General features: G+C 42.3%; 2 protein-coding genes across 3 annotated transcripts in view; both read right to left on the bottom strand.

Moving 5' to 3' along the window:
• The window catches only part of spen (spen family transcriptional repressor), a 28650-nt gene extending 26792 nt beyond the window's left edge, over positions 1–1858 (bottom strand). Inside the window, exon 1 of the mRNA XM_058642072.1 lies at positions 1419–1858. Coding sequence (XP_058498055.1) covers positions 1419–1501 — 83 coding nt within the window. The 5' untranslated portion in view covers positions 1502–1858. The remainder of the gene's footprint in view (positions 1–1418) is intronic.
• Positions 1859–6834: 4976 nt separating this feature from the next.
• On the bottom strand, positions 6835–9366 carry tmem82 (transmembrane protein 82). Of its 2 annotated transcripts, none has more exons than XM_058643363.1 (6): positions 9020–9366; positions 8865–8937; positions 8578–8764; positions 7950–8364; positions 7573–7760; positions 6835–7050 (listed from the first exon to the last, which is right to left on the bottom strand). In XM_058643363.1, exons 1-6 carry the CDS (start codon positions 9108–9110, stop codon positions 6973–6975), a joined length of 1032 nt encoding a protein of 343 aa, XP_058499346.1. In that variant the 5' UTR covers positions 9111–9366; the 3' UTR covers positions 6835–6972. The 2 variants fall into 2 exon arrangements, with proteins under 2 accessions (XP_058499346.1, XP_058499345.1); XM_058643362.1 differs by having other exon boundaries at positions 8578–8770; positions 9020–9364.
• Between the last annotated feature and the right edge of the window lie 2756 nt (positions 9367–12122).

Here is a 12122-nt window from a genome sequence, read left to right as displayed (position 1 = left end):
GTCCGTCACCATCCTCTGCTCTGTCTCCCCACGACATGACGTTATTGTTCGTCTGCGTGATTTAAACACGAACCAAATGTGGACGCCAGTTTCGCCGTCTCACCATAAATAAAAAATCATTCACACGTTCGTGTCTCGTGAGAGGGTGATGCCTCCGTCGTTAACCGCTCTGTTGAACGGACATTTTTGATTTATGTCGGTCATTTTGCAGCTTTTCACCCCGATACGTCGACGCCTGCATCGCTTTCTTTTTAACGCAACGTTGCTCCTCTGCTCACATGTAAAGGTGCATTAGTGTTTTTTAGCGGTCTCGTCTCCCACACACACACACACGGAGGAATAAAGAGATGCGGGCTGCTATTTCCTTGACAGCCGCGACGAGAGGCGTGTGAGCGGGGACGGGAATTTCATTTTTATTATTTATTTAGTCTCTCAGTGTGAGGTGAAAGACAATAAAACATTATGTGTACACTTTGTCCTCGGTGTGTCTCAGCGGCCAAATGCACAAATACATTTAGCGTATGTGTGAGCTCGTGAGGGAGAATGCAGCGTGCATTTCATTTTCTGTGTGTGTGTGTGTGTGTGTGTGTCACAAACAGCTCGACAGTGCTGCATTATGAGTGGGGGACACACAGCATCCACACAGACAGTCCTGCACAATCACAGCCCAGTCCTGCAGCGTGGACGGTGGTGTGGTGTCTCACACTGTCCACGCACTTATGAGCACATTTTTTGAAAAAATAAAATAAAATAAAATAATAACTGTAACAAATGCAACAGTGCATCCACACACATAAACACAGACGGACATAGACGTGCTGATCACCACACTGTGACCTGGAGAAACACCGGGTCGCTGGTTCCTGCTCAGACACAAGAAACACAGTCGTGTGTGCGTGCGTGTGTGTGTGCGTGCGTGCGTGTGTCAAACAGATGCATGCTGATCAGGAGTTTGTTTACACTGCTTTCTGCTTCTTCAGCTGCACAGAAACAATGTTATCCTTGAGCCTCGCCAGGTGGGAAAAAGGCTGAAAAGTTCGCCTTGTGTTGGGGTAAAATCAAAATCAAAATAAAGTATGTAAAGGTGAAGTTATCGCGGAGCCTACAAGTTACAGGAATAGTGTCGAAATGGCCAAAGCATATGTGCGCTGTGCTGGCGGGGTTACAGCGTGCTGCCTGCCTGTTTGCTCACTGCTTTTCTCCAGGCTCTTTTTAATGAATGTGAGCTCAAATGCAGCCCAGTGTTGTTGCGTGTGACAGATCACAGATCACACACATCACAGCTGCCAAACGGGACTTTGTTACGGGGGGGGGAACCTCCTGCTTCCTTCATCCACACTTCACTAAAAATGTGACACAACAGAGATGAGATGCTGCACACACACACACACACACACACATTATGAGTGTTTACTCACCGCTTGAAGTGCTCAATGATTTTCTCCTCTCGTACATTTTCGGGTAAATTTCCCACCCATAAATGTCTGGTTTCCCGGACCATACTGTGAGCTCCTGCTGCCCGATCATACAGATGAGTTTGCTATGTCAGTTTCCTCCCGTGCAAAATAGACAAGGGTTGCAAAGCAAAAGCCCGAGCGACGAGGTAAAAAAAAAGAAAAACACACACACACATTGACTGCTTGTTGTGACCCAATGTAAACCATTGGGCTGAATCCCCGCACGCTCTTTGATACTGTTCACTGTTAAAGCGCGATCCTGCACCTCATGAACGCGCCCCGGATTGTTCCCGTGACTAGGCGCGTCCCTGACACCATGCGACCTTTGGATGTCGAAAGAAAGCATGTAGCCTTCCAAAAAGATGCAGCAACTTCGCTTGTAATGAGAGGCGCACGGCGCAGGCGTGGCTTTGTGTGTGAACTTACTCTCTCTCTCTCTCTCTCTCTCTCTCTCTCCCTCTCTCTCTCTCTCTCACCGATGAGCTAGTCCACAGTCACTGCGCACGCGCAAGAAAACCCCTGCTTGAATGTTGATGCCTTGACATGTGAGATGCTTTGACTCACAGGAGGATCCATCAGTGCTGTAGTTGTGTAAGACAAGGTGAGACACTTTGCATAATCTTAATGTTTTTACTCTCTTTTATAAATAGAAACAATGCACATTAATGAGTAATGTTTTTTTATTTCTAGTCCATAGATAGTTTGACGTTACACATAAATTCACTGTAATATATATACTCACCTGCCACTGTGGTCTTCTGCCCGGCCACTCTCCTCTGACCCCTGGCATCGTCAGGACATTTTTGCTCAGATATGATCTCTGTTTGGACCAAAATGACTTCTCTCATGTCACTGAAATCACGTTTCTACGCCATTCCAACGCTCTGTTTGAAATCCAGCAGGTGGCACTGACCATGTCTACAGACATGTGATTGGCTGATCTGATATTTGACGGAGGCTACACAATACAGCCACTGAAAAACATCAAAGAAGGACAATACGAATGTAAAATGTGTTAAATGCAATGTAAATTGTGCTGCTCATTGTCTGTTTAAACTGAATACTTCAGTACATGGTGGTAAGACATGTCCTCAGACCTGGTTTGGCATCTTTAGATGTTTTGACGTTGGAGCATTTAAATGCAGAAAAGTACAAAACCATAGGTCCACGTTTTACAGAAAGTAACAGAGAAGCATTGAAAATTTCTCCATCTCTGCCGATATTCTGATGAGGTGTATTAATCACTAATCACTAACAATTACAGAGTGTAATTGGAGTAATGGCTCCCGCGAACCTGAACTGGATAGCTTGTTTGAGGATGGATGTAGTGATTACTGATGACCCTCACTAACAGCTTTATTCATCTGCAGAACACAGGTGAACCTTTTTACACAGCAAAAGCAACACTACATGCAGAGGTTTGGTCATGTGCAGGAAACAGGAAACTAAGGGTCTGCTGTCGGTGTCTGAATGTTAATGGTGAGAACATTTGTGCTTGTGCTGAGCTTCAGTAATGCTGTAACCAGAGCGAGAGTCTGCAGAGACTTTATTAAATATGACTCTGACAGTTATTTTTAACAGATTAATTACCTGGTGTTGATATAGTAGCTTTGTAGTTCTGTATTTCCTAATATCACAGTCTGAACTTCTCCATTTCTGTGTTTGTGTGAAATGAAGTTACAGGACAGGTGTGGGAGAGGTAAAGAACAATAACATGGACAGAAAACAGGACAACACAATATAGAGGTGCTCCATTTTTATCCCTAAATGGCCTCTTGGCTCACAGCATTATCAGACATGATATATAAATGACAAGGAAAAAAGAAACATAATAAATATAAATGCTTCCACGCATGGATGAGTATGGGTTGGCTCACAGTCATCAGATCTCAACACAATTTACCACTTGTGTGATATTCTGGTGTTCAACAAAGCTCTCTATCATCGTCATCATCATGGAAAAAGGAAATAAGGAAATGTATTTTTGGAAAAGTGTTGCTCATCCAGTCATACATGTGGAATTGTTTTGTGAGTGTCTCTATACGAGTAGACCGCTACGTCTTGGGGGAAGTGTGAAAAAGAATAGTCTGAAAAAGCAAGAAGTAAATGAAATAAGTTCCCTGCTAAATGTCAGTGACTTGATTTTAAATTAACAGTTTGGAAGACGAGGCCGTGGAACTGTAGAAACCACACAAAATGAAGGACATGACGACACAGTCTCACAGCTGAACACAGGTCTGAGCAGGAGAGAAATGGAACAGACACAAAACCCATTCACAAACAATAAAATAATAATAAATATCTGTACAGAGCCATTGTCATATCACTTGTATGATTCTATTTATCTCTTTGTCTTTATCTGCCATCTGCGATATGCTTGTAAATGTGTTGGTCTTTCGGGGCAAATAAAGATTAGACTTATTTACTTCTGCAACTACTAGTGGACGGCATAAAAGCCTGGAGGCTATTTAGTGAAGAACTTTGACCTGATCTGAGCTCTGTTTTAAGCTAATCAGTAACATGAGGCAATCAGGCCCATGTCCTTGGGTCCAAAAGAGCAGCGGTGATAAGAACTGCCCACATAAAACCTGCACTTTTATAAATGTGTTTACTATGACACACTGTCCCTTCACAGTTGAATCATATTTGCCTGAAATAAAGTGGAAATATCGTGCCTGAACTACCTTTTATTTCAAGGTCCAGTGTGTGAGAATTAGTGACATCATCAAACTGGGTCTTTTGTTATTGTCTCGAATGAGAGAGGCCTTTTGTCAGAAACTACATACGGTGCATTTGACTTTGTAAGCAACAGGTAAACATGTCAAATATCAAGTAAAAATGGAAGTTAAAGGTCCAGTGTGTAAGAATTAGTGACACCTGATGGTGAGACTGCAGACTGTGACAAATGGAGGAAGACTCCGCTCAACCCTCACTTTCCCAAGAGCATCAGGGAACTACGGTGGCCCTGGCATACCAAAAAGGATGTATTTCATCTTTGTTTGCGTAGTTATTTTCTGCTTCAAAACATGTGGAAATGAGGCTGTTTATGTTGTGTGACCTGTGTCTGTCACTCGTTTTTTCTTAATTACTGATTGTTTTGTTTTTAAAAAATGTGCTTTTAATATTTTGATAGCATGCTTTTCTTTTTTACATAAACTGACCAGGGTTACACAACAGTATCTCTCGTATTCTATATAATGACAAATACAGCTTTATTCTGTTCAACATGGCAGCCACCTAGAATACATTTAACAGCTAAATTCTAAGGCAGTGGTCACAAACTCATGGGCCACATGTGGGCCTCCAATCGATGTCTTTTGGCCCTTCAAACAATATCAAGTTATAATGAGTAATTTCTGTATTTTTGTTTACTAAATAATTCATTTTTGCCTCATAAATACAATTTTATTGTGAAAAAAAAAGTGTTGCATACACTTTTATTTTGAAATTCTATCTAATTTTATTTGTAAAGCACTTTAAAACACAGTGGATCAAAGTGATAATAGATAAATGACATAAAAGCTCACATGGGGCAATAAAATGCATGGATAAAAAAGGAATACAAATTGCATCTGATATCATTTTAAGTTTGAATCACCTGATGGGCCCCCTCCAATGAAAAGCAATGAAAAACCAAATTATTTTAAGTGATTAGACAGACATATTATATATGTTTATATTGTTATATATTTATGGGTGGGGGCTTTATTTGCTCCTCTGTACATTATGTCCATATCTGAATTCAACACGTCGCCTATAGGAAACAATAACGCAATTAAAGTTGAGTTTAAAAAAAGCTCTGTTACTATACAACTCTGCTTTTGTTACTATATTAAGAACGTCACATTGTACAGAGAGCATGCGCGACAATGCGGGACACGCAAACCCGAGGAGCGCATGCGCGGAGCGCGCCAATCAGACGAGGGCAGAGAAGTCTGGGATCGTCCGCAAAGAGCTCAGTCACTTCACCACCACACCCGGGTGCTCGTGGAGAACGTCCGTATGTGGGATTTTATTCAGTCACTAATACAATAAACCCCGTGGGAGTACAATTTTCACATTTTGGTGGATTGACAAGACACCAAATCTAAGTGTCCTCTTCAGAGATGTCCAAACCTGGATTATTTTGGAAAACTGGACCGCCAGGCCAATGTGTCCACTTTAATTTCACAAGCCTTTTTTTGTCACTGGAAGACGGAACTGATATCACAAAAAAAACCTCTCGTGGAATATGTTACTGTGATTAAAGACAAAAATACCGGCGTCAGTGTGTGGATATAATCTTGACGTGGGTGTTCACAAAGTCTCTCTAAATTGTCACAAGAAGCTGAAAATGTGAACGTAACTGACACAGATATTCCCTCACTACATTATAAACGTGTTGTTTGCGTGAATACGAGTCGAATGTTTGCGGTGTGTTGTTTTACACGTTGGACGGAGCAAAGTTCAGACTCCAGTCATTAAAGTCACCCAGCCTTTCTTTGTCTAACGCCATTTTGTGTGACTTTACAGCACAAACGCTGTCGTCAGCCATTTTGCCTTTTCTTCCCAACGAGCTCAAACACGAGTGTGGTTCATTAACGCGGAAACCATCTCTGAACGCTCATAAAAATGAAAATAAACAAGCTAAACCACTGTGTAAATTGTTAGTGGTTCAACGAATGTCTTGTCACGTTAAAGAGAACAAGTTACTTTTGTTCGGTTACAACTGAAACATGTATTTATTCCGCCGATTTATGTAGTCTCTCTATATTATCTGTTGTTACAGTGACGTACCTTGCAGTGTAAATGTAGGAAATGGGTCAATAAACAAAGAGTATTGGAGCTATACGTGTTAATGGTTAAACAGGGTGTGTTTTGTTTTAGGGAGAATTATTCCACCTTTATTAGTAACCTTTGAAAATAAAGCCAATCAATGACATTCTGAAGCAGATTGTTTTGGGTTTTTTTCTTCGTCCTTAATTGACGTCATTTAGTGATAAAACATAATTACCTCATACAGCTGATTATAGCAGTGTAAGCCTCATTATAACTTAGTTGTTTTTATATTCATCTGTCCGTCAGTCATGGAACGCCTTGGGTCAAAGCTCCCTATATTATTATTGGACCCACAGAAAGAAAACATGGACAAGTGAATCTTGTCGAGAGGTGGACAAAGCATGAACTCATCCAAGACATCATACAAATGTACAAATGCAGGTCTGTCACCTGAGACCGTGTCAGAAAATGACAAAACTCTGGAATAATGTTAGTCAAATGTTAGTGTAATGCTCTACACTGAGGAAACAATTGTTACCTTTCTGCAAATAAACAGAACAACATGTTCTTTTTCACCTTTATCCAATATTGAGATTATGGTTTAAAATCACTCACTGGCTCACTGGTCATAATATGCTTTTTTATGGAAAAACATTACACAATCTCAATACAAACGCAGTAAGTCATTGCTGGTGTTGTCCTAGTAGGACCTACATTAGATAACTGGATTAAAAACAAGTGCCTCAAGTTTAAAATTTCACTTGTGCTCCTTCTCCTTTTCCCGTGGCCTTTGTCGATGATCCCTCTTTGCATAGTCTGTGTAATCCTCTTCATCCTGTATGCACACAACAAACACGACAGATGAAGCGCATGACAAAATATGATGAGAGAGTGTAGCTGTGGAAAGTCAGGACATCTGCTCCTGTTTTGGAATAATAGCATCAGAAAACTGAACGCTTGTCCTGGTTCATTATGTACCATTTTACTTTTTTATGTCAGAGTGAATCTGACATAAATTGATTTTATCCTTGCTAAATGTATCTGCAGAGTAGATTAAACCTCTGTTTTGTGAAGCCAACACACACAAGGCAACATTATTTTGCTCTGCATCAGCTTCATGTCTTTCACCTGAAAGTCTACAATCACCAGGGAGCTCAGTGAGATTAAAAGTAGGCCCTGTGGTCTGAATCAGAGAATATTTTGACCTGAATCTGTCGTGGCGTTAAACCTTCTCCACCTGGGATACAAGTTTGAGAAGTTCAGTCTCATCTTGGGAACAGGAGTAATAAAAGCTTTGGTATTCTGCCCCACTTTTGGAGTCTCAGAAGTCCCGTTGCCACCAGGGTGACTGATTTACCTGATATAATGCTGCATCCAGCAGATCCATGGTGGGAATCAGGCAGCTGGCCTCACCCAAGAAACAAATTAGGATGTGGATCACGTCAGCCCAGCGTCCAACAGTCAACATCAGGACCATCAGCCCCCCGAGGCGCACCACCACTGTGTTGAGGACAGCCTGGCTGCTCGGCAGACGGTGCTGCTCCTCTGCAGAACCACAGTGCATCATTACAGGGAAATATTACAGCACTTCCAACTTCAGCATGCTTAGATTAATAACAGATGCATTCTGATTGAAACAGTTTATCAGATTTATCATTGATCTCTTCAGTTGGGTCCATACTGGCTGCACTATTATTGAACGTGTTGCCCACAGACTTTTTGTATGATGCTCACCCTGCATGTACACCACCAACAGTGTGTAACAGATGGTCAGTGGTGTCCAGAACTTAAGGGCCTCTGATGCAGAGAGGAAGTGTTGATTAATGATTGACACAGCAGCGACCACAGCCACAGAGAAGGTGATGATGGTCGTCCTGCACAGTGCGGGCAGCAGGCGACCCCCTGATGCCAGGAGGCCGATGCAGACGCCACAGTAGCGCTGCGAGCTGTGGAGTTTGTAAAGAGCTGTGACATGATGCAGCAGGCGTGTGGCCTGCTGAGCCAGGAACCAGCTGAGAGCTGCGGCCAAGAGCAGGGATAGCCAGCGCTGGGCCGCCCCCTCGTGGAGAAAGTGTAGACTGCAGCTGAGGGCACAGCCCAGAGAGAACTGGCCTTGCACTAACAGCTGCTGTACAAATTTCCTGGAATCCTGGGGGAATAAAGTGGCACATGGAGAGAAATAATGAATGAATCAAAAGCAGATGATGGCTGTTTTTAAACGGACATCATGCGTCATCATCGTGATCAAATCCAGATAGTAACTCGGCAAAAAACGTAGGTGCAGCAAACAAATCAAGTGATTCCCTTTCATATCAGACCATTTTATTATTTTCTTTTCTAAATCAGATAATTGTTTTCTTACTGGTCCAGCTGTGACCCATCCAGAGACGGCCCGAAGACAGAATTCTAGTACCACCAAAGAAGCCACACGGGATCCCACTACAGCCAGTAACAAAGTCACAATGAAAAAGTGGATCCTCCCACTAAGTCCAGATTGACTTCTCCTGAGATGAGTGGATCTGCTATGGTTTGATGATTCTTTTTCATCCCTGCAACTGTGGGTTGTTGGGAAAAGGACAAATGGAAACAACTTTGATGAGACTGTGGTCAGAACAATAAGTCACCTTCAAGTATGAACATTTTCCTCACCTTTCGTCTTCTAAAAATAAGTGCACTCTCATCAAGGAGCACAGAACAGCGATCCCACACGAACCCACGAGTCCTGCAGGTCACACAACATGGTTTGAGTAGTAATAACAGAGTGCTGTAACAATGATGACGTCAGAGAAAATGTATGAGCTCACCTTGAAGTAAACTAATCAGTGGATTTGCATCTAAAATCAACCAACCAGGCAGGAAGGAAGTCGGGAAAAGCGAGGTGATGAAGGATAACATTGTTGTCTTTGACTCGGAAGAAGAAGATTTAATTTAAAGCTCACACGTGGCAGAAAAATCCATGGAGCTAAATCCAACTCATGCGATCGCACAGCCAGGAGCCATTCTTTGCTGTTATTCCAGATCAGGTCATGAACATGTGGAGGATCGGCTCAGCTCATCTGTTTATTTCCGTGGCCTCAGTTTGAGTCTGTTCTGTGTCCTGTACCAAAGGTCATCTGAGCGTCAGTGGAGCAGAGGCCCTCCACAGAGTCATAACACGGTCACCGCTGTCATTGCACCACAGGAAGAAAAAGGCATTCGTTTTATACTGTCTTATGTTCCACGATGCTCATGGATTTTTACGATGGATTTTTACTTGTTTTTTACCAATAGAAACATTTTCAAAGTCAAGCTTATTTACAAAGCTGATAGGATAAACATGTGTGTAATAGTTACATTGTTGATTAAATTGTGTATTAATGTAAAGATTTGCAAGCAAAGGTTAAAGGTCTGAAGGGTGGAGATGTTTTTAATGACATCAAGTTTACATACAAACTGTGTTAGAGAAGGTGGAACTCAAATACATCACATCCTGTGTTTGATTTTTTTTTTAAAGGTGTATATAGAGGCAAAGCAGAAAAGATGTAGCAGGTGTTTATGTGCCTCCACAGGGCGGCAGCACTGGACAACATTGTCTTCAGCTGCTTGGTAACAAAATAATCTAATCAGTCAATCACTTTACAGCAGCTCAATGGACTTAGACGTGCAAATATGGCGACGACGACCTGCTAATAAAAAGGAAAGGCAACTTCAGTGTTGGAGTTGGAGTGAATTTGAAAGTGAACTGGTTTTTGGTACCAGACAGCATGGTCTGAAAATGCTGATCGACTCAGGTTTTCATGCACAATCATCTCCGGAGTTTCCAGAGAATGGTCGAGTTCAGAGGTCAGAGGTCAGAGAATGACCAGACAAAGTAACTGAAAGAATAAGAACACACCACATGTCACTCCTGTCCTCTAGTCTCTGTGTGTATCAGTGTCTTGCAGATTCTCTGTGTAATCTTAAACTCTGGATTATATTAATATTGATGTAACAGGTTATGTGTTTTCTTGTGACAGTACAGAGGGGATTTGGATCCCAGTGTATTTGAAGGCATGTTCCACAGGGACTCAGTTTTCCTCACTGAAAACACGCTGTATGTGACATTTTATGATGGAGTGAATCTTCACCTCATGCGACATTAGCATATTTACAGTAATAACATGAGTGAGTGAGCTAAGTGTGCTGGATTTCTTTACATCTACAAACAACCGTCAGTCGAGTTCAGCAGTCCACGCTCTGCACAGGTGTGATGATTAATGAAACAGGAAAAGTGCTGCACACGTTGCTCTTTATCACAGAGTAGGAGTCATTTAAAGAGGTGAAAGACAACAGGTGGAATGCAGCCTGTTCCTTTATGACGGGGTGACTTGAACAGTGAACACATGAACTATGACCAAGCAGGAGGAACAGTTCACCCAGTCTCAGTTGTGTCTTTTAATGTCCTGGAAACCAGAGCGCTAACTATTTCTGACTAAGGTGAGTATACAAGTATACAATGATCTCAATTCTCAATTCTTCCTTGAATGACGATCGTTTGATCACTGATTAAACAGTTTATTTAAGTGCAGCCTTAATCCCAGTCTTTCCAATGTTTCGTCCTGGCTTTTCTCCAATGTCAGCAAGTGTTTGCACATTGTGGGAGCTGTTTGTTATCTCTGTAATGCTGTGATTATACATTAAAGGGCCTTGACATGATGCATGTTGTGATATGGCACCAGACAGCTAGTTTTAAATGTCGCATATCTATAGCACTTTAAATGGTGAAATGGAGGTCGAAAATGCTTTGACAATGTGGTTCAAACTGTTTTTTTGCAGCGACTATCCCATGACACCACATGAAATGTCACAATGCCTCATTAATAAATATGCTCACCAGAGTTGTAGACATTCTCGTTGCAAACTCTGAACCTGAACCCGATTCCAGGCAGCAGATAAACCTGTGAGGAGAGGAAAGTCTTCCCTCATGGACTCCATCAAGGCCGGCAGCGTGCAGTATGATCGCTGGAACGAGGACGACATCAACATGAACGTGGAGACATCACAGTCTGCTGTGATGAGGTGAGACAGGCTCGCTCCGAATACTAAATATAACATTTTTACCAAGCATTTTCAGTCAGGGTATGGATTACTCTGATAATACTGCTCGTGTGCGGCTTGGGTTAGATGATAAATATTGTTTGGTTTCTGTAGCCTTCGATATGTAATTTAAGCAAGGGTCTTGCTTTACAGAGGCCGCCATTTTGTGTCATTTTGTGTTTCTACAGCAGCCTGAATGGACAAACCAGCCCAAGCACGCAGAAGCTCACACTGTAAACAAAGAGCGAGGCCATCGTAGTTACCCGACATGCTGCGAGGAGTGAGCGCAGGAGTCCTAGTCTGCATTCTCACCATTATATGTCGCTAATTCTTGCACACTTAACCTTCATCATATTTTTAGATCACATTTGCCAGCATTGCCATCACGAACTGCATACATGACATTTTCATAATGAGGTTAATTAAGCGCATGTTTGTGCGTTTCACACGATTCACACCAAAATATGCAATTCACGAAATATAAATGTTCTCCCCATGTGTGCGTGGGTTTTCTCCAGGTTCTACAGTTTCCTCCCGGAGTTTTGAAACATGCAGATTTGGTGGTGAGACAAATGGGACACTCTAAATTGACTGTAGGTGTGTTTGTCTCTATGTGTCCCTGTGACGGACTGTCGATCAGTCTAGAGTGTGACCCTGACTTTTGCCCCATGTCAGCTGGGACTGGCATAGCACCCCCCACGACCCTCATGTGGAGGATAAAGTAGAAAATGGATGGACGATGGATAAATTCCGTGTCAGTCCATGTTGTTAGACCTGACCACCTCATGTTCTCTTACATTCACAGACTCTACGTTAGGATTTGTGCCGGCAGCCACGGAACAGCAGTGAAGA

The sequence above is a fragment of the Solea solea genome, chromosome 11 (genome assembly GCF_958295425.1).
Source record: "Solea solea chromosome 11, fSolSol10.1, whole genome shotgun sequence".
In the NCBI taxonomy this organism is placed as follows: Eukaryota; Metazoa; Chordata; class Actinopteri; order Pleuronectiformes; family Soleidae; genus Solea; species Solea solea.
Note: the sequence above shows the minus strand (reverse complement) of the source record. Positions and strands in the feature narration are given on the sequence as shown.